The following is a 23,941-nucleotide window of genomic DNA, read 5'->3' as shown; positions in this document are numbered from 1 at the left end:
AGAAATGAAGAAAAAAATTTCTATGGTTCCTTTGTAAGCTCATCTTCAATAGGTATGTGATCTCTTCCTTGAATTTGGTTGAATTAATAGCCTTAAATGATGGTTAGGAGGAAGCCCATTCATGTAGATGTAAAATTAAAAGGAATTATGCTTAGAAAACTTAGAGAGAAAGAGCTTTGATCATGTATGCCTAGAGGTTTAGATAAGTAGGACACATGAGAAAAGAAAAGAAGTTTAGGGTTTAAATATGTGGTTTTGAATAGCTTGGGATTCCTAAAACAAATCTAATCATAAATAAATTCGGACGAAAAAATTACGAGTTATATTAATTTCGATAAGTAGAATGTCTATTACAAGTTAATTCAATGCCTGTATGTGTTGTGTATAGTTTTTGAGTTGAAAAAGAGCTAATTAAAGGAGGCTCAAGTTAAAAGGAAAAAAGAGAGGAAAGTTTGAAGTGATGATTTGGAATGAACTTCCATTTATTTTAGCCATCTTGATAGGTAAGTTCACTTGGAATTTGTTATATTTAATTTGTATCTACAATGCGATACTTATATCATTAATTTGTATTTATTTTTGTGTAGAATGAAAATATTTTAAAGTTGTATATTTTTTGTTTTACCAGTGCCATTTATTTATAAGGAGAGATAAGAGAATATTGGTTGAATTAGTAGAATTCAAATAAGACTTACCTGATAGAAAAACTACTCTCATGGTTTAACTAGGAGAGGGGGCGATGCACCCTAGTTAAATATACTAGGGTTGACGTCCCTCATGTGTATTATGAGAGGTTTTAGGACATCTCCTGTATTAGATCCAGTTATACATGCTTCTTCAACTTTTAACCCAATACTTTATAATTTAATCCTACACAATACATGTTCTTTTTATTTATCAAAACAAATATTATTTATTAAATTAAATTAATTATATAAATTAATTTTTCAGTTAAATACATTTTTTCCAGGTAAGTTCATATTGCATAGTTATATGTAATGGTAATGAAAATATGTTTGAATTATGAAGTTGTTTATGTTTAACTGTAATTTTAAATTAATTACGATTTGGTACAAAAATGTGAGATATGAACTAAATTGTAAAGAAATGGCACGATTGAATATGAAATGTTTTATTATGGGATGATATATATTATGACACTATAGTGATTTAAATGTTACGAATACAGTATTAGTGCCCGCATTAACTTAGTAAACGACTAGGATATATACGATTAGCATGCCAATAGGGTTAGTTATGCGTGTACTAGTTTAGTACTTTGGTGCTCTTTGTTGAACACTTCGATGCTCTTTGCTTAGCACTTTCGTGCTCTCTAATCAGCATTTCGATGCTCTTTTCTTAGCACTTATCTGTTTAGCACTATGATGCTCTCTAGTGTAGTGTAGTTTCTCGTGTATCTGACTTTATTTACTAGTGTTTATCAGGCTAAATGATTAATGAAAAAGAGAAATAAAAATGAAATGTTACAAGTTTGATGTTCAAAATAGAAATTTGATGTTTTGATATCGTAAATGGAATTGAACTGTGAATTGTACTAAATTAAATAGTGTATTAAATGTTGACTTGTATATAACTCGATTATGTTACAACTCACTTTATCGTTATGAAATGCTATGTCAGGAAAATTGTATCAAGTTAATTAAATTGTTATGTGTGATTGTAAATCAAAGTAAGTTATTCATTTTAATACCTATGAACTTACTAAGCATTCAAAATGCCTACCTGGTTGTTTTTCCCTTTTATGTTCATGGTTGGTTTGCGGAACTCATCGATTGGATCACCACAAAGCTTACACTATCATGGTATCTATTCGGTAGACTTTTGCCTGTTTTAAGCTCAATTATGTGGCATGTACATAGGTTTTATATTTATATGATTTTTCTTTGGCTAGATAATTGTTTGAACTTAGTTAATATTTGATTTTGAAAAGTTAATGTCCATATATACAATAGTGCATTAATCAGGATGGTAGAGACTCCATTTAACTTAGGTTGATCTAGGCCAGAAGCAGACCTACGTCAAGATAACCTTTCCCCTCTTTGAAACACTTTGGAAGTGCTCCTGTATCAGTAATGAATTAGAGCACAATGAATCAGAGCACACGGAACCGTCTTGAAAAAGTAATAAGAATGAGAGGTGTTAAGCTTTTTATCATCCTGGAGTCGAGCTATTTTGCCGCAGGACCTCTCCTACAGTATCGTCACCACAGTAGAGTTTAACCCATGATTTTTCCATAGAGCTTTCTTGCCTCTATTTCCATGAAAGTACAGTAGATGAATAGTCATTCGATGAAAAATCAATTGAATATTTTATTTCCTATCAAAATACGCATACTAGATACAATCACTAGGGTTATTAACGAACAATGAGTGAATATTGAAAGAAACGATTCTGTGTTAGTAATATGATAAAGATATAAATGTGGCATTACAAAGCCAATTTTGTTGATGAAAGGGTATGATTAATGATGATATTGAAAGGCTATATGGCATGGTTAATTGAAATGTTTGATTTTTTTGTGTGTGATAAAAACAAACAAAAAATTACATTAATTTAATCCAATCTGGAGGGATGTCTTCGACTAAATGAAGTCTCACGTTTCTATCAAAAGCCATCTTAGTGACACAATCTGCTTCAGAATTTTCTTTGTGAGGAATGCGTTTGAGCTTCCATTGACCAATATTCATCAAGTACTACTAAATATGCCTGATAAACGCGGAAGAAGAATTTTTTGAAAAGGATTCCTCCATAGCTTGAAGGACTTGTTGACTATCTATTTTGATCACCACTCCATCATATTTCTGACTCTGTAAAATCATCAATACATCAAAAACTCCCCATAATCTAGCGTTGAAGACCGAATAGTGCCCTAAGCTCCTATTAAATCCAAGTATCCAATCCCATGTCGATCTCTCAGCACTCCTTTAGAAGTGGCCAATCCTGAATCTAACTGTTGGAAAAATTGCATTTTTATGAGAACTTTGAGGCAAATTCTCAATAAGTAAAGGCGAAGAGTTGAATCATAAAATTATGATTTCAATTCTACTCTATAAGACCTTTACAATAGTATATTATATGCTTAAAATGGTTGAGTGATGAATGAGAAATTGATGCTCAAAGTAAGCTACTTGGAAATATTTGTTGAGGAAAAGAAAAGATTAGATCCCACATTGGTTAAATACCAAGTGTGAGATGGGTTTATATATGGGAAACCTCTTAAAAGGTGATTGAATGACTAAGCTTGGAATCCAACCTCACATGTAGGTGGTGCAAGTCCAAAACCAACGAGTTGGGACGCACTCGCACGACGTGGATGATACGAAATGTTTGAGCCTAAAATGGGCCTGTGGATATTTTAGCCCAACACGAAATTTTATTTTTCCTCGGCAAATATATACAAAATTTGATATAAAAGGATATATATATCTTGAATTAGATTCTAATCAATTTGATTTGATTTTAATCAAATTGATTCAATTGTCCCCTTAATGCAGATTTTGTCTCATTATACATGGATATTTCCATAAATTCCTCCATTTTGAATGCCTACAAAAGGCTAAGACTTCTTCAGAATTCTGGGTTCAATTTTCCACTCTTTCACACCGATTTTTTGTCGCTCACAAAACTCTTCTTTTCTTCTCCGAATTTTTCAAAAGTTCTGGTGATAAAAAAAGGCAACGTTCATTCGTTTATCGCTATAGAGGTGCTACTACTTTGCTCTTTGTGTTGTTGTAACTTGGGAGACATTCAGCCAACATTTCTCCAAGTACCGTAGAAGCGGCCAAATCTGTCTTAAGGAAACTATGTTTCACAGGCCTGAATGTTTCGTAAAATCTTTATTCTTCTTTTTTATTTTAACTTTTGTTATGATTTTGTTTGATTTTCATATTTGACAAATTAAATATAAATTGTTCTGTTTATATTTTATTTTTATATATAAATATTTATTTATATATATCTATTTTGTTTGCTAACGTGTTTTGTCCAAAGCCATCTTAGTGATACGATCTGCTTCAGAATTTTCTTCTCGAAGAATACGCTTGAGCTTCCATTGACCAATACTCGTCAAGTGCTACTGAATACGCCTGATAAACGCAGAAGAAGAAGCTTTTGAGAAGAATTCCTCCATAGCCTGAAGGACTTCTTGACTATCTGTTTTGATCACCACTCCATAATATTTTCAACTCTGTAAAATCGTCAATCCATCAAGAACTCTCCATAATCCAACGTTGAAGATCGAATAGTTCCCCAAGCTCCTATTAAGTCCAAGTATCCAACCCGTGTTAATCTCTCAACACTGAATCTAACTTAACAACACCATCAGAATTTAGATAGATCCAAGAACCTTCTCCAAATCTAAACATTTTAATACATTTTAATGTTAAATTGTGAATTGTTGAAATGAATGTTTAGATTTGGTTAAATTACATATATTTGGCATGTGGTTCAACATGATTTTATGCAGGTTATAAAAATTAAGGTTACTATAGTGTTAAAAATTAATTTATTAGTACGACATTGATGTGTTGGTTTGGATATAAAATATTTGGCATGTGACGTGGAAGATAGTGCACCCAACAAATAATAAGAAAGGTGTTAGTGTGCAGAACTTGACTACAAATTGACGATTTCTTCAATGCCTAAATTTAATTTAGTTTTCTTATTCTTTGGATATAATATAAATGCCTTGAACAACAAAGGCCTACCTAGAACCCACCCAAACAAACAATGTAAATCACAAATTGCAATGCCCATATGTACGGACGTTAGTGACTCATAATTACAATGTGCATTGTGAGTAGAGTTGTAAAATCATTATTGTATGCAATAAAAAATAAATACATACGATATTAAACACTTAAAATCCTTCATGTGATAGCATAATAATTAAGATATTTACTATTTTAAGTGTAGCTTGAATTTAAATCATATTAATTGTATTTGTTATTCAAATTTTACCCTAATTTTATAATTAAACAAATGTCCACAACATTCAATTTTGACTTTTCAATGCACGGCTCTTAATTACATACTCCTCCAACCATTTTTTTTAAACGAAATTAAACAACACTTCTTTTATTCGGAAATAAAGAGTTTTAAAGAAGAAAATAAGAATTTTTTTTTCTTATTCAATCACAATAATATTTTTTAGTGACTCTTTTAATTAAAAAAGATAAAAATATAAAAAGATGTTGTGGGGGAAGAAGACGAAGAAGTTGGGAAGAGAGGAAGAGGGAACGTGAGGAGCAAATGAATTAAAAAATATGTAATTTTTATTAATTAAATTTACTTTTAATAAATATATGTTTAAAAGCCACTATATGGTATTCTTTAATTGGCTAATTTTTTTTTAACTTCAGTTAACTTTTTGGATTAAAAATCATAGTAGAGATATTTTAGATATTAAATTGAGATAAAAAAAATTAGGTAAAAAAAAATACTTCAAACTTCAAAGTCTAAATTTGTGAATGAAGTTCTTTTTTTTTTTCACTCAACTATCAAAATTTGCATTATGGTTATTCTCATGTTATTGGGTTGTTATGTTTTAGTAACTCCACCATGCAACGAATTGATGATATGACATGTTACCTTAATAGCTAATAGCTAATTTGACCCTTGAATTATAGTTAAATTTTTAGCTTGGTGCTTTTAGAATTTCTTTAATGATGATTCGAAACAAAATTTCTAAAAATATCAAAAAATTCTTTTTTTTGAAAAATCATAATTTATTTTTAAAACTCACAACTCTAATAGTGTTGTTGACTATTATGTAACTTTTGAAAGTAAGGTAAACAAAAAATAATTTTAACTTAGACTGAATTACAAAAAAATGTCAGTTTTTTAAGATATTTACTAAATTAGGCCATTTTTTTTGAAAAATGACGAGATTGGGTTGAAATAATGAAAACGCTTCCCGCAGCTAGAAGCGTTTTCCCTCAACGACTATTTTCTCCAATAGCTTCCTCCCTAAATAACTGTTGTTGGAACCAACGGCTCCCCCCTGTGCCGCAATGGTCACTTTTTTTTTATACAAACCCCCTTTCATTTCATTTTTTTTCAATTCAATCTCAACTCTCTCTCACATTCTCAAATCTCTCTCAACTCTTTTTATTATTATTAAAATTATCTTAAGATTTTCATAAATTATTTTTTCTATTACAATTTATTTCGTATTTTTCGAAATTAACAATGGCACAATCTCTAATCCGTTTGGATGGAAAGCACATTTTCGTCGATCAATTGCAAATGATAATTTTTTTATTATATCTAATGTAATTTAATTTAAATATTTTCTTGTTATATTAGAATTTAATATTTTGTATGTTTATATATATATATAGGCGGAAGATCGAATTTTGGAGATGTATATTCGTAATCTATCTGCTCCTCCATCACCCTTAATCGAACCCTACTTAAAAGATGCCAGATTTTTGCATGTGGCCCTTATGGGTAGGGGGTGCAAACTAGACCCCACATTTGTAAGCGCGTTGGTAGAAAGGCAGAGATCCGAGACACGCACATTCCATCTTACATACGGCGAGTGTACTATAACTCTGGAGGATGTGCAGTTGTAGCTCAGTAATTGATGGATGGACTAGTAGCGATTAGGTCAATTTACGCAGTCGATTGGAGAGACGTATGCAATCAACTTTTGGAGAGGGTTCCGGAACAATTTATGGATCCCAGATAGATATGAATTGGTTAAGAAGAAATTTTGGTGGGCTCGATGAGGATTTGACTAAGGTCCAAAAAGAACAACACACCCAGACGTACATCCTTATGATTATCTAGGGTTTCCTAATACCCGATAAGTCACGAAATCTTGTCCATTGAAGGTGGCTTCTAAAACTCTTCAGCTCTAAAGAAGCGGATGAACTTAGTTGGGGGTTAGCTGTGTTGACGATGTTGTACCAGAAGATGTGTCGGGCGACGAAAAGACAATAATTCAAAATTGGTGGTTATATGCTACTACTGTAATCATGGGCGAGGTATCAACTGCCATTTTTATGTCATCGAGTGGACTACCTTTATACATTCCCACTCGTAACAAGGTAAAATTCATTAGATAATATATTTACCATAATAAAATTATTTAAATTTTAAATTATTGTGTTAACAAATTATTTCAATAGATGAAACTATGAGCCGAGTTCCGTGGGACTACCGGAAGAGCTTTATGTTAGGAAATGTATCCATATTATAGTAAACATATAATTGTTTTTTTATTTATTTGAACGATGAATAAATAAATAAAATTAATTTCATATTTCACTATTATGTCTTTTGTATTTCTGTCTTTCATATTTTGCATGCATAGTGAAATTGTGGCAATCAAATATTAGCTAATTGGTTGTCTAAGTTCAAACAGATGATAAGTGGCATTGTAAGAACATTTACTTTGCTAGAAAGACAACTTACTTCAGTAGATAATTTAAACGAGTCCGTAATCTCGTAAAAGAATCAAAGTGAATATTTGATTCAAATATTGAGAAGGATTATTATGTCGTCTACAATTCCATTTAAGGAGATGACTAGTCTTGGCTACTGGAGCAGTTGACTCCATAGATAGAGACATAGATGTATTCATTGACAGAATGATACATTGGACTGGACCCAAGATGAATTAATTATGAATTTGTTTTTGAATTAATTCACTTGTGACGTTCATGGTGTGATTTACCTAAATCCTGAGTTAGTCACTAACTATGCATGTGTAACTCATGTGTTTTGATATAAGTGGAGGCTTATGCTCTAAAGATGATTGAGCCAATAGCCAGTATGTTGGGTACATGACTTGTGTATAGCATGGTTTTACTAGCAATAGTGGAATTCATAGCTCAATTAAAGAGTTAACGATATTCTCTCATTGGCATTGTGTTGATTGATAAATATGGAATGTGGCCATGGGTTGCTTGTTCTCAAACGAGCAATTTATCACAGTCATTTGTTGACAGTGATCATACTAATCATTAAGAAAACACAATGGTGACAATGAGATAAATGATTGTATTGAGTGAATGGATTTTTAACTCAAAGGAATCAATGATATCTTATGAGGGTAACACACACATGACGAGGTCATTGGAAAAAGCAATTGGATGAATTGCTTTCATAAAGAGTATACAATAAGGAGTTTTTTGTCATGGTACTTCTTGTGGACTGACTCCATGATTAAGTAACTACGAATTATCAGAACGATGCTTCTGGTATAATTGCAATTATTAAAGCCTAATTGTATATGTCTGATTGGTCCCTTTTCTAGCTCAACAAAAAGCTCGACTAGACTGTATTTTAATCAGAAGAAAATTCTTCGACTTTGGAAATAATTTAATTGAGTGATTTATTCGATGTAGATTTAAATTGGGGGATTGTAAGAATTGTTCAACTAGAGAATTTGATTAAAGAATTTTCTTGAAAAGTTAATTTGGAAAATCTAAATGATTTTGGGGAAAATTAATTTTGATTAAATAAAATTAAATTAATGAAATTAATTAAAATTAATATGATATTTTTGAAAATGAAATTTCAAGTCAGACAATTGACCCAATGGGTAATTGAACTTCAAAATTGGACCTAATATTGTAAATTGGGCCCGAGAGCCTAAAAATCGAGACCAAGACCCAAAAAATGGTCGAACCAAACCGACAGTTCAATTAGTGGCTAGACCGAACCGGTCGAGAAGTCACTGGCCTGGACCAAACCGACAAAAATTCGACCAGCTAGGGGTGCTAGCTGCTGCAACGGTGGCATTCTGGTGACCGGCAAATGGTCGACAACGGTGGGTCTTTAGTGGTTGAGCAGTAGAATAATTACACTCTTACTGGGACTTTATTAGAGAATTTAATTTAAAATTAACTATTCCAAAAATATTATTGTTTTAATATATTTAATTTAATACTAATCTTAATAGTAATTTATTAATTTAATATTAAATTTAATTTAATATTCTATTAATTTAATAAGATTTAATATTTAATTTAATTTAATGTTTATCTTAATAAATATTATATTAATTTAATATTAAAGTATAAACTTAATCATAGTTGAACTCTCTAAACTCTCTCTATATAAAGAGAGCATTGAGTCATTATTTTACACACACTTGAACTCAAAGAGAAAATTGTAGAGAGAAAATTCTCTGAAGAAATTATTTCAAAAAAAATTTAGAAATATTTTTCTTAATTATAACTTGACCCAAAAGTTGAGAGAAAATATAAAATTACACTACTGGTAATTTTTGTGAATTTTTTATTCGAAGTGACCCCACACTCGGAAGATATGAGCTTGAGGATAGCGGAAAAGACTACTCAGTTGAAGCGTTCGTCCTAAACGGATCAAAAAGGTACAATTTTGATTAAATGTTTATTACTTTAGATATCACAACCAAATTCCTGTTTTGGATTTCTTTTTTTAATTTTGGTTTTTCCATAAATTTATTTTCCACTGTATTTTCTAAACTCGATTTTCCAACACTTCAAAATATGTGACTTCTGTTAGACCAACATTTAGAAGCCGATGTATGTTTTTTTAAAAATTTAAATTATATAATATTAACATAGTTGATTTAAAAATTAATAGTGTATGTATAACTAAGATTTTTATTATTTTAATATAGATTGAATGGACGCCATACTCCGATACGACAATTCAAGAATGCATCTCGTCTGAATTTGTTTTGAATTCTAACATCTGACATGTGAAGGTACCATTGGTAGTGTACGCTAATACGGAGATGCATGAGTCAAATAGAGTGTTTCAACAATTCAGGTTTAGGCAACTTGCGGGGGAGAACGGATGTGCATTGACCTACATTCCACGTGTAATATATCAACATTTGGAACAATAGGTATGAGTTTTTACCAACTCGCAAGACCATTGTCGCTCCGAAGTTAGCCTGCTATCTAGAGTATATGCCATGATTTGAGGTCCATAGTAAGCCATATCTACTAGCGAAAGAGGTGAGGGGTAGACCACCGCATACGAGGAGGGTAATACGAGCGCCTAGGCATCCAATGTTTGGCGGAGCTGCTGAGGCGGGTCCATTGTCTACGCCTACACAAGAACCAACATCGATGGTCGCACCACCTCTCAGTTAGTATGACTCGACTTATTCTGGTTCTTATACTAACCCTGTCATTTTTACACAAGTACTACATATTGCACCACATTTTTCTGCTTCTACTTTGATGTCAAATTTTGTTTTTGCACCTCCGTCCTCAGCATATTACACGCTGATGCCATCGACGTTTCAGACGATGACGATGACATATAGTTCGTCTATCTTTTGGGCATCGACTAAAAGTTTGATCGTTATGCCATCGGTGTGTCCACTGACCGAAATGTATATTGGAAAAGTACCCCACCCCGACACTATTAATTGCCCTAAGTTTTCCAACATTTCATGGAAATGGTGTTTGACGAGCTCCTACCCTGTTGAGAAAGGTGAACAGTTAATACATAATACCTAAACTCGCATGGCCTAGCTAAATATCAAACAATTGAAATAGTGGCGAACACATACCCATGTTGATCATTTGTGCATGCTAAGCTGTAGAACGGTGCTGTCTGTAGTAGTTTATCACTACATGTCTTAGACAATACCTGTAGTGTGTGCAGTCCCAAAGGCTTCCCTATCATTCAATTGTGTCCAGTATTCAAGGTCCCTTGTCGGAGATGACACATATATCGGGTTAAGGGAAACATGGCTCCTCAACCTAGACAGGAAGAAATCACAATTGTCTGCTGGCTCTTCCGATATTATTGCAAATACAATCGATAGAATTTTTTTATTGTCATCCTATGCCACAACCAACAACAACCGATGGGTATATCTCTTGTATATAAAGGTACCATCGATTTGTACTAGTGCCTTACAGTACTGGAATGCCTGTCAACATTACTTGAAAGTCAAAAAGAAATGATGGAACACTCGGCATCCATGGAGCAACTGATTGTTGTAGTACGTAGGCATCATTTCCAGATCGATTACACAACCTGAAACATATATTTCCAGTACTTGACACCATTTCTATAAATCGTTGTACGATGCGTCCTACCCATTATGCATATTTTCCAATGTCTTATGCTTTGTGATTCACATGTTGTGATACGGCAGCGTGAAATCGAATTGGCTACAAATATTTGCAATTAAAACCGTATAGTAACCCCTAAACTCGCTTTTACAATAGGTAGTGTTATGTTTGCGATCATCTTCAAATCCACTTCTTAATGATCTTGTGAAATATCTGCAACAACACAAGTATGTTAAAATTGACAATTCAACTCTCCAAATATCAAATATTCTTGATGTAGTACTAGCAAAAACACATGTATGTGGAGTGATATATTTCTTTATGGTTTACAACCTTGTATTTTTCTTAACATAACCCATGATTTTTCATGCACATCTATTGTCTCGCATTGCTCACTTCACCTCAAACTTGTCAGATTGGGATTTAACAATGTTGAAGTTTACCCCATTCTTGATGTTGTATTGCTTCATTGCAGCGACAAAACCATATTTAGAGGAAAACTCCTTCCTTACTTCTAAATCACTTGAATCTAATGAAGAACTCGCATGACCCGGTCTTCTGTGTAGTAGTTTTGCGAACTCCAACCCATTTTCTGTTGATAGGTCTACATTATGCATGTATGTTGGAGGTGAGTACGCCGTGAACTGTAGATCTTTTTCGGTATCTTTGCTCAGGCCTTCACCGTCTAAATCGTCATCTTCTAGTTCAGTTGGAACCAACTCTGGTTTAGAAACTAGTGCAATTTTTGAACCATCAGCACCGAGCTCTTAGATTTGATTGAAATCAAATTCAGTGTCTTCTTCATTCTCAACCCCACCAACATCTCCAGGGTTAGATGTCCCCTCATTGATAGACATCATAGGAAGTACATCATCCCTTATTGTATAATTGTTGAAACAACCAAAATCACCTGCTGATTACCACATAGTGCTGGGACTTAATGCCATTCCCCTATAAGTGCTCCTAGTATTGAACATCGGCTAACCAAAATTCAAATCAAAACTGCTAATTGATTATCATGAAGGGGTCTAATATTTTGTGTTACCACCAAAATCTGATTGTTTGGTGCTCTATCTGTCGTAGTTGAAATTTAGGGCCAAAACAGATGAGCGTCTTCCTATTGATGATTCCAGGAATCATAATAGGAACTTTCTAACAAAGCGATGAACCACTGCACAACTATATAGTTAGATTCTCAGCTTGTTCTTCTATTCTAGCCTCTCGAACTGGAATATATGTCGACCTCCGAGGGCTTTCATCTATCCTTGCAAAACTTCGCATGTAACTCGAGAAATGGTGATCCACTGTCAATATGTGTCTGCACCATCGCCTCTAACCCCTTCGCACCTTTGATATCGAAATCATCATATTTGACAGGGTCAAACGAAGTACAAAATCGATATTTAAATGACAATACTCTCATTTGGTTGGATTTGATGATTTTTCACCTAATTCTTCCAAGCAATTCCAGCAATTGTATGTTCGAGTTAAAAGCTAATCGCACTATGTTCTTTGATAAAAAATGACCCCGTTCTCAGTGTCACGCACTTCACCGTCGTAATAAAAAATAAAATTAATTTTTCCACTCATTTTCAACAAAATAAATTGTTCAACATGTTCGAAACAAAAACATTATATAGAAAAATAGTGTTGCAATTAAATATAAACAAAAAAAAATCGACCCTTACTTGATACAAATTGCATGGTAGCTCCAAATTATGCCTTATGTGTGAACTTCTCTTCTTTTTACTCATAAATGCCTTATGCCACTCAATGTTGAAATCCATGCTTTTATAGACCTAGAGGTGAGAGGTAATTGATTCAGAAAATTTTCTCTGCCTAGTGGGGAGTTGAAAGTGCTAAAGGGAAAACACTTCACGTAGGACTCATTTTCAGTGCATTGTTAGAAAAAAGCACTGAAAGCGTGTCCAGCTAGATGCGTTTTCATGTCATGTCAGCTAAAAATATAAAATAAAATAAAAACTCAAAACCCTACAAAAACATAAACCCTAAAACCATAATCCTAACCATACTTAAAGAAAACAAAAACCTAACCCTAAAAAATGGAAATACAAGGAAAACACTTTTAGCTAGAAGCGTTTTTCTGCAAATCAACTGGAAACGTTTTCGTTATTTCAACCTAATCCCGTCATTTTTCAAAAAAAAATCTAATTGTTATAAAATAAAGAGAGATAGATAGAATAAAGGACAAAGAAAATATGAAAGCAATAGAGAATATACTTTATTGATCAAAAGGAATGATTACGATGCTTTATTAGAGTTTTTATAGGCATAAGAAATATAAAAGAAGTAAATATCTAATTTTCATAACTATTAAAATTTAAAGTACATTAAAACTTTATCTGGTTCATGATAGATATCCACTTAATAAAATATTTATAACACTAATCAAATAAATTTTTTTTTTAAAAGAATACTTTTTAGAAATTCAGTCTTTAACTTAAATTAAGTTACCATTTGTGGAATTTACCCTTTCCATAAGCATTTAGGGGTTTTCCAACAATTTTGGAAAGAGAAAAAAAAAAGCTTAAATGGCATGGAATTGGCGGGCACAACTGGCACACACCTTGATTCTCTCATTTTTTACATTGAAGATTCCGTAGCCAATAGAAGTATCTTTTTTATTTCCATATATTTTTCTTAGAACTTTCCATCTTCCTCTATTTAAAGCTACTAACCAATCAAAATTCTCCATTGATTTTCTCTCTCAATTTGTTTTTCTCTTGAACTTTCTTTCTCTCCAAACACACTCTGTAGTAGCGATGTCTCTCATCAACGATTTCATCAAATTCAACCTCAACGAAACCACCAGAAAGTCTATAGCTGAATATTTATGGTTGCTTAATCTGATCTCTTCCATTTATGTTACAATCTCAGAATAATATAATATGATTTCCAGTATTTTTTTTTGAAACGATTTTTCTAATTCTATTTCAGGATCGGGGGATCCGGTATGGATTTGAGGAGCAAAGCTAGAGTGCGTTTTTAGTGTTCGAACTTTTGAATTTTGTTGAATATTTTTCAAATTGTTTTACTATATAAAGAATTGCTTTTACAGACTTTGCCTGAACCAGTGACTGATCCTGCAAAACTTCCCTTATGGAATTTTGATGGTTCGAGCACCGATCAGGCTCCTGGTGACGATAGCGAAGTCATTCTTCGGTACGTTTTATTTAATTTTTTTTCTTGAATCGTTTACATTAGATCATAGTTATCGATTAAGATTCAGTGAATATCCTTTGATTATTAATAAAAATAAAAATAATTATTATGTTTTGGTGTGAATTTGACTGAATTACTCAGCCCTCAAGCCATATTCAGGGATCCATTTAGAGGAGGAAGCAACATCTTGGTAATTAATTCTTTCCTTTTCTCTCGTGATTTTTTGTGTTGTTTGCATTAATTACTAATTAGTATGGAGGAAAAGGAAACGCCGTATGGTTCATATTAAACTTGAGGGATGTTTAATTAAAAAAAAATTGATGTTTTTAAGGAAAAATATACTTAGATTAATTAATGATATTAAATTAATTAATTTTATTATAAAAATAAAGTTTACATCAAACTAAAATATATAACAAAATACTTTTTAGCAAAATATTTGCATATAAATCGACTACTATTAACATCATAGTAGATTTCTATTACTATTGCTATTATTATTGTACATAGATTTAAATGTATTCAAATGGGATCTTTATTAGAGCACGGGGATTGTTATTGAATTGTACGAAATAGAGATATTATTTTTTTTAATAGTTGAATGTTATGTCAGTTATTTTATTTTCAGTTTTAAGATTTTTATTTAGATTTAACTTTTTCAAGATGAAAATATTAAAATTTAGAATGAAAATATTGATGAGACATTAAACTATTGGAAAATGAATATAGATGACAATGTGCGTAATTGTCTCATACATCTTTTCCTATTAATTTGGTATAAAAAAAAGCTAAAATATTCTATGAAAGGAACTTATATTCTTTTTAAAATTTGGATCACTTTTTCAAGAAATTAAATTATTCATATCCACCATAAATAAAGATTGTTAGTAGTATTTTATTTGGACTCAATTTAAATGTAATGTGAATTTTAATAAAAAATTGTCTAATTATCATTTTTTGTTTTTGCCATAGTAGGTATAATATAATAATATTTTATTTAATAATTTGCAAAATGGATAATAGGTTATGTGCGATACTTATACTCCAGCCGGCGATCCCATTCCCACCAACAAGAGGTTCAGTGCAGACAAAATCTTTAATCACCCTGACGTTGCTGCCGAAGAACCTTGGTAAATTTATTCTTATTTTTCTCTAATTATTTTTCAAAGAAGGGTTTCTAAAAGTTCCATTTCCAAATCCATGTACTTAAAAGTCAAAGTAAACTTGACAATAAAAGCCAGTGAATAAGACCACCACCTGCCGGTCACGAGTGGTTAACTGGTGTGTTGATTTCAGCAAACTAAAAAGGTCAGAATTAGAAAATGAGCCTTCACCTCACCTACCAAAATTTCATATTCAAATAAATAGAATATAATGGTTGTACGTACAATATACATTATTCTTTATGTAATTTAAATAACTATCCTACATTCTCTTATGTTCATATTTTATATATTTTTCAAAACCCAATTTTTTTATTTAATCTAATTTAATATGAACATTATTACCATATCTAGTGGTGAGTACATAATTAACCTGAATGTTATTATTTCCATTTGAAGCATAGAAAGTAGGCCAATGATTAAACTTAATGGCCCTTTTAATAGGAACTTATTTTGGGTGTGGGCAGGGCTCAAAAGTGACTCTTCGAATAAAACACAGGCTTTCATTTTCATCTCGCCTTAAAAGTCTTTGCTTGTTGGATCATGCCTTAACACAAAACAACAAGGACTTTCTTTGCAGTGTGACTTTGACAATTTTATCAAATCTTTATCTATCAATTTCATTTCCTTTTATATTCTTAAGATAATTGTTTTTGTATCATTTATCGAGTTCAATGACATACTTTGTTGAGAGTTAAAGACCTTCATTTAAAGACCATAGTGTCTTACTCTCTATAATATATTTCACATTGCTAATATTTGGAAAAGTCAATGTTACTGCATTTCGTTCCCTTTTCTTTGTATTATATCTCATTGGCTGAAATCAGGTTCGGGATCGAGCAAGAATACACTCTTCTTCAAAAAGATACAAAGTGGCCTCTGGGCTGGCCTGTTGGAGGGTTTCCCGGCCCACAGGTACATATAACACACTGCAAATATTTTTACTATATTCTTGGACTAAGATGGCGTTAGTTAAAGTAGATTATGCTGTGCATTGTAATCCTTAAATTCAGATTCACCGTATGTCATCATCTAAACCGAGTATTGTATCAATGCATTCAGGGTCCATACTACTGCGGAGTAGGGGCTGACAAATCCTTTGGTAGGGACATTGTGGACGCCCATTATAAAGCTTGTCTCTATGCTGGCATAAACATAAGTGGTATCAACGGTGAGGTTATGCCTGCTCAGGTGAGTTTTAAACTTCGTTAAAAAATTAAGCTAGGATTTTTTTTTTTCTATGGACCTTCATTTTCCATGAATGATCTAATGGTTTAAACAGTGGGAGTTCCAAGTTGGTCCTGCCACTGGAATATCAGCAGGGGATCAATTATGGGTTGCTAGATACATACTCGAGGTATATATGATCCATGTACTAATAAATTTTCCCTTTTAATATATGTACATAACATATTTGGTATTATTTTTCGAACAGCGAATCACGGAAATCGCCGGCGTTGTTCTTTCCTTCGATCCGAAACCAATTCCAGTTTGTTTTATTCGCACAACCTTTTCCATTAAATTCATCAAATTTTCCTTTCCTTTTTAAGTTCTTTTAGTTATTTTTCTTGGTCTGCATTTCTCTTCTATCATCAGGGGGACTGGAATGGTGCTGGGGCTCATACTAACTATAGGTAGATACTAAATCAACGAGCACTAAACTTTTTAAGTACATAGATTCATTCTTTTCCATTAATGACTAGTTAACTGATTGAATTAAACTATTGGTTTCAGCACCAAGTCGATGAGAAATGATGGCGGCATTGATGTGATTAGGAAGGCAATCGAGAAGCTGGGTTTGCGCCACGAGCAGCACATTGCTGCCTATGGAGAGGGTAATGACAGACGCCTCACTGGTCGCCATGAAACTGCAGATATCAATTCATTTTCTTGGGTAAGTTAACATTATATATATGTTTCCACAAATGTGCTGCTGCTGCTTCATGCTTATGTATATGTAATATATATTAATATATATATTCCCTTGTTTACAGTATTTTAATGCAAATAATACATCTCCATTTTCTCATTATTAAGATTAATTTTGCTTGTAATAACCGAACTCCAGGGCGTTGCAAACAGAGGAGCCTCTATCAGGGTTGGCCGTGACACCGAGAAGGCAGGAAAAGGTAAACATCTCTTGATGCTTCATTTTCTTTGAAATACTCGTGTTTGACGCATGGATATGAGAACATAACTTCCAGAAATGATACAAATACATAAAAAAAAAACTTAGAAAAATCAAACCATACACATTTGTTACTCACGGATCTCCAAGTAAACGTTGAGCTTTTTTGTTTTTTTAAAACTTGAATTTCTGTCTTTTAACAATTCGTGTAATGTATGTAATTTACACTGACAGGCTACTTCGAAGATAGACGGCCAGCGTCTAACATGGATCCTTATGTTGTGACATCAATGATTGCTGAAACTACCATTCTGTGGAAGCCATAGATGTAGGGATTGGAAGATGGGAAGGAAAGAATTAGATCTTTTTATATAATAACCTCAAGTTGGTTAGAACTTGTGTTCTATTTATGGCTTTCAAAAGCTGGGTTGCAATTTAAAAACTTATTTTGTTTTTATTTTTCATTTAGTCACATAGTCTTTTGTTTATAGATTTTGTCCCAACAATCGAACTTTTGGCATGTTAAATAAAAGTCGCTGTTATAAATTGTAATATGATTATGCTATGGCATCACCCATGAGCATTATATGATACGACTACATATTATTACATTTTTTGAATAAAATATAATTATTGATATTTTACACTTGAGTCTTGAGACGTTTTAAGTTTCTCTATTTTAAGAGTTCAACAATCAAATTTATCTAAAAATTAGGTAAGTTTTATCAACAGTAACTCAATTTTAGGGTGGCTGATAAAACAGTCACTTTTTTTTTAATTCAGTCATTCAACTTTCAAAAAATAGCAAAACAATCACTAACATTACAGAAAAGTGGCAAGTCAGTCACCTACTAACAGTTTCCGTTATAGACCTAATAGGATAGATGACGTGACCAATTAATTGGCCACGTTGAATGTCCACAGTAAAAACCCACCCAATTTAAGAAGAAATTTAAAAAAAAAATCCTAATAATAGAAGAAGATTGCACCGCCATTAAACTGGGTAAGAGTTTTTTCCCCCAATATTCTTCTTCTTCTTCCCTTAGTTGCTGCTGTTGTGGATAAATTTCAACTTCTCCCAACACTTGCACAGCCAAATATATACTTCACTAATTTTTTCAAGGCTAAACTTTGTCAGAAACTTCTTCCTGAAATACTAAATCACAAAAAAAAAAAAGGCTTCTTTGCCTATTTTGGTCAATAACAATAAATAAGTAACCAGAACAAAGAAAACAAATATTGAAGGACAATAAGAAGATTAAAGCAAAAGAAAGAGAGAAAGACATGGGTTTTTAGTATTTTTCCAGTTTCTAAATCTTAATTTTGGTTTCAATTTCTTTTTATTGTCTTCTCTTCAATTCAAAGTGAATAGACAGAGAAAGCAAATAAGGTAAAAAAGAAAAACATTTTAACACAGAGAAGAAAAAAAAAAAAAGAGAACTTTCCCACTGTTTTTTTTTTTGTCATTTTCATGTGGGATGCCAACATAGCAAGTTAAGAGACCACCAGAAAGCGTTAACAGGCCACCTCAGTTTTCTGTTACGTCTGTAACGATAGTGACTGTTTAATTATTTTTTTTAAAAGTTGAGTGACTGAATTAAAACCAAAGTGATTGTTTTGTTAACTACCTCATGATTAAGTGACTATTGGTGTAATTTACTCTTAAAAAATAAAGTAAATTAAATAACACATAAATATAATATTCATAATAACAATTCCTAAGTAAATTCATATAAGAGATCAAATCCAAATCTAAGATTCCAAAGTCATGTTCTTAAATGAAGCATAGAGGAGTAGAAAAAGTTTGAGAAACAAATATGAACAAATTCAAACTCCAAAACCATAAAAATAAATGGTGAAGAAGAGGGACGAGACTTCAAAACCCTTTAAAATCCCTAACAAACTCTTGGTAATAATAAATAAAACTATAGAAATTTGAGCAATCCAACTACACATACATACAACAGTGAACAAAAGCACGAAAATCACTGTGTTTTGATAGTTAAATGCTTAATCTGTTACGAAAAACATTCAGTTAATCGACCTCCGCGTAGCATACAAACCCAATCACACACAAACATGCAACAAGATAGATGATTCGATTACACCAACACCATGGAAAATGTTCAACCGTACCCTTCAAGTTCCGGTCCAAGCACTTATGAAAGCATTTCTCATATCAGATCTGCGACATTCATCGGCATTTCGTCAATCTGGGTACTGTAGTACTGCTCTATGTCTCTAAGAATCTTGATGTCGTCGCTTTTCACGAAATTAATAGCAACACCCTGCGAAGCAACAATACAGTCAGAACATACAGTAACCATTTCCACTTGGAAGTGGGAATAGGATCTTAAATAGCAAAAGAAATTACCTTTCGTCCGAATCGACCAGAACGTCCAATCCTATGGATGTAAAGCTCTCGATTGTTTGGCAGGTCGTAATTGATCACCAGAGACACCTGAGACAAGAAGGTAAATTTAGTAAAATTTCAATCATAGAAAAATAAGCACATTATACACACTCATGTCTTTTGTAACCTTAATCTCAAGGGCATTTTATGCACGTGCTACACGGGAAGTAGACCCATGCATTCCGGTTCCATTACCACCACTGAACATCAAACTATATGTTCATGTCTAAAAATATTAAACAACTCAACTAGAAGCAAAAGTATATCCGAAAAGGGGACATCGAAAGCACTCCTAAAGACTTGCCTGCTGAACATCAAGTCCCCTGGCCCAAACATCTGTAGTGATAAGAACACGGGTTGCACCATCCCGAAACTCAGCCATAATCGCATCTCTTTCCTTCTGAGGCATATCTCCATGCATTGAGGATACCGTAAAGTTATTGCTACGCATCTTCTCAGTTAGCCAATCGACCTATTTCAAATGCAGAAATCACAAAGACAAGCGTCAAGATCAAAGCATGAAATCCAAGAACTTGAATAAAAGAATTACTTCAGAACACAGTTAAAGAAGCTTTTTATTTTATTCCAATGTCGAAAAGCAAATCTGAAAATACATGCTTAGAGACTCCAGAAGAGACCTTTCGTTTTGTATTGCAGAAAATAACAGCTTGAGTGATTGTCAACGTGTCGTAAAGATCACATAGTGTATCAAACTTCCACTCTTCCCTTTCAACTGCTACAAAAAACTGCTTAATTCCCTGTAGTAACCAAAAACAGAAGATATGCTTGCATCAAATCCTCTAAGTAGAAGCTCTGAAAATCTCATTAGCATAATAGCATTTGATTACCTCCAGAGTCAATTCATCACGCTTCACAAGGATCCTTATAGGATCAGTCATAAATTTGCTCGTCATTTCCAATATTTCATGAGGGAGGGTAGCAGATATCAAACAAACCTACAAGAATCCATTAATAGAAAACCAAGTTCAACAACATAAAAATCAGTTAAGGATAAAGAAGAGAAAAGAAAAAAGCTTGTAGACATACTAAAGCTAGACCTATCCATTCTAAACCGAACCCAAAACCCCAACCTAACTAATTCAAATCCAAACTCAACGCAACCTGATTTGACCATTAAAATTAAAAGAACCCGGCACCATCCAACCCAAACTGGAGTGTCAAATCCAAATGAAACCTGAACTGAGAAACCAATTAGCAAGCTCTAATTGCTCAAACTCAACATGATTCAAATTTGAAATAAACCAAAATCTGAAAACTGATCTAAGCCCGTAATAACATGAAATTTTTAAAATCCATATTGATCCGACTCAAATTCACCTGACTGGAAACAAACCCAACCTGCCTAATTGATGGGTCTAACTAAAGCAACAAGAATGTTGCATGATAACAGCAGCAAGACAACTCAAAATAGATTCTAAAATTGTAAAAGCAAGCAAGAAAACAGCAAGGAATTTTCTAGCTTTCTTAAGAAATTGAGGAAGGTACCTGAAGTTCTGGTGGAAGATGTCGGTAAACATCATAAATTTGATCTTTGAACCCTCGGCTCAACATCTCATCAGATTCATCAAGAATCAATAGTTTAATAGCCCTTGTACGTAGGGTTCTTCGTTTGATCATATCACAAACTCTACCAGGAGTTCCCGACACTACATGAACTCCATTTTCTAGCTTTCTTATATCTTCACCCACACTTTTGCCTCCAATACATGCGTGCGCTTGTATGTTCATGAAATCACCAATTGTCCGTATCACTTTCTCCGTTTGTGAAGCCAGTTCCCTCGTGGGTGACAGTATCAATGCTTGAACCCTGAAATAAAACCAGTTCACAATGTAAAGAAAACTGAAGATGCAAGGACAATTCATGCTTCAAACTATATAAAAAATAATTTTCCAATTAATTCTAGGGAACCAGTCACGAGATTTGAAGTGTCAGCTCAAGGCTGTAAGCCTGTAACAGAATTTTACCATTTCCAAAAGTATCACATTTTCACATCGTTATCGAAAGTGTTTCAAAATTATGGTTTTGGCATTCTGGTATCTAAGAAATAAAGCTTTCACAAAAAAGTGTACCATATCGATATCACAACACATTTAAATCAACAGAAAACGGCTAACTTTTCTCGAATGTGTTTCAAATTCAGGATTTAGCCATTAAGTTTGCTAAGAATTATTAAGGCTTTCAACACATTTAAAGCAACAGAAATCGACTAATTTTTCTCGAATCTGTTTCAAATTCAGGATTTAGCCATTATGTTCGCAAAGAACTATTAAGGCTTTCAACGCATTTAAATCAACAGAAACCGACTAATTTTTCTCCAATCTATTTCAAATTTAGGGTTTAGCAATCAGGTGTCTAAGATTTAAAGCTTTCACAAAATAACGCACGAAATCGACATCGCAACGCATTTAAATAAACAGAAAAACGACTCTCTTTTTTTTTTTGTAAATGATTTAAAATTAAAACGTACTCTCTGCTAGCTGTGTCAACCACTTGGCAAACGGTGAGGGCAATCATGGAAGTTTTACCGGTACCAGACTGAGCTTGGGCAATGACGTCGCGGCCATTGATTATCGGCATGACGGCTCTCTGCTGGATAGCAGATGGCTTTTCGAAGCCGTAATTGTAGATTCCACGGAGGAGATCGTCTTTTAGTCCCATCTGATCAAAACTCAATATCGGCTCGATTCCTTCCGTCGTTTCGAACACTAGCTTCTCATCCTCGGCTCCCATCCGTCGAGTCGCTCGGCTTGTCGCCGCCGCCGCCGCCGACATCTCTCTAGCCTCTGCTTTGCCTAAGTTCGTGGGGGGCTAACGGGAACGAGAAGAAAATTTATTGACAGCTCGGAAATAAGAAATTATCCAAAACACCAAATCCTTAAATAACCTAAACTCATATTAATGCTGTTTTTTGAAATTACAACCAAACATTAACTTAAAATATTTCAATATAATTAAATAATGTGGCCTACATTTTTTTTTCTAACAACTTTATTTAAATATAAATAGAAAAATAAAGTGCATTTTGATGATTAAATTTTTTAAATAGGGTAAATTATATTAATAATTGTTTAATTATTAATATTTTTTTCATCCAAATTATAAAATAGTTATATATTTGGTCATCTGTTGTTAAATAGTTAACAAAAAAATAACGGAACAACTTTTAAATATAATATAATAACAAATTTAATCTTCAATGTTTACACATCGAGTTAATTTTATTCTATTTTCACATAAAAATATAATTCAATGTATAAGGTGCAAATTAGAAATAAAAAATATTTTATTAAAATATTCTATTTATAATTTAATACATTACTTTATATATATATATATTTTAAATGATTAACAACTTGATATTTCTAAATAACAAATTCAAACTTTTTTTTTTTAATTTGAAGTTGTTAGAATTGAAATTTGGTTGAATTAATGAAATGATTTTTTTTTATTTTTGAGGAATTTAATTGTTATTTTTAAAATTTGGGTCTTTTGGTATCTTGTTTTCAATTTTTTTTTCAATTGAGATAAATACAGGACGACATTATAAATGGATAAAGTGACAACACTCTAATAACTTTTTTTATCAATATGTCCTGTAACACCCCTATCCCGTAACCATCGCCGGAATAGGTAAGGGCATTACCGGATGAACAGAACATTACAGAACAATATAGAATAACAGATATTAAATATCATTAATACAGAGGCATTCATCAACAATTCATTCATTAAGATGGTCTACGAGACCTAAAACATACATTTAAGAAAGGTCGGAACTAAACCGAATACATTTAGAATTTTCAGAACTTAATCAAAAAAAAAAAAATTCAATTCTGTTAAGATCACACGCCCGTGCAACCAGGCCGTGTGCCTTACACGGGCATCAAACACACCCATGTGAACCAGCCGTGCCAAAACAGAGTAGGCATACTGACTTTCACCCACGGCCAATAGACACGCCCGTGTGCTATAGCCGTG

The 23,941-nt window shown here is 32.8% G+C and overlaps 2 protein-coding genes across 2 annotated transcripts; one reads left to right on the top strand and one right to left on the bottom strand.

The window, feature by feature from the left end:
• The first annotated feature begins 13,544 nt into the window (after nucleotides 1–13,544).
• On the top strand, nucleotides 13,545–18,172 carry LOC107947371 (glutamine synthetase cytosolic isozyme 1). The gene is made up of 13 exons (XM_016882022.2): nucleotides 13,545–13,911; nucleotides 14,013–14,052; nucleotides 14,134–14,237; nucleotides 14,379–14,427; nucleotides 15,261–15,367; nucleotides 16,228–16,315; nucleotides 16,463–16,591; nucleotides 16,683–16,757; nucleotides 16,836–16,889; nucleotides 16,997–17,034; nucleotides 17,135–17,294; nucleotides 17,469–17,529; nucleotides 17,763–18,172. The coding sequence occupies exons 1-13, from the start codon at nucleotides 13,838–13,840 to the stop codon at nucleotides 17,852–17,854; spliced, it is 1,071 nt and encodes a 356-aa protein (XP_016737511.1). The 5' UTR covers nucleotides 13,545–13,837; the 3' UTR covers nucleotides 17,855–18,172.
• A 1,241-nt stretch (nucleotides 18,173–19,413) lies between these two features.
• LOC107947377 (eukaryotic initiation factor 4A-3) lies at nucleotides 19,414–22,863 on the bottom strand. Its single transcript, XM_016882036.2, has 7 exons — nucleotides 22,431–22,863; nucleotides 21,448–21,769; nucleotides 20,790–20,897; nucleotides 20,580–20,699; nucleotides 20,246–20,413; nucleotides 19,903–19,989; nucleotides 19,414–19,816 (listed from the first exon to the last, which is right to left on the bottom strand). The coding sequence occupies exons 1-7, from the start codon at nucleotides 22,733–22,735 to the stop codon at nucleotides 19,703–19,705; spliced, it is 1,224 nt and encodes a 407-aa protein (XP_016737525.1). The 5' UTR covers nucleotides 22,736–22,863; the 3' UTR covers nucleotides 19,414–19,702.
• Nucleotides 22,864–23,941: the final 1,078 nt, after the last annotated feature.

The sequence above is a fragment of the Gossypium hirsutum genome, chromosome A13 (assembly GCF_007990345.1).
Source record: "Gossypium hirsutum isolate 1008001.06 chromosome A13, Gossypium_hirsutum_v2.1, whole genome shotgun sequence".
NCBI classification, from domain to species: domain Eukaryota; kingdom Viridiplantae; phylum Streptophyta; class Magnoliopsida; order Malvales; family Malvaceae; genus Gossypium; species Gossypium hirsutum.
This window is presented reverse-complemented; position numbering and strand designations above follow the sequence as displayed.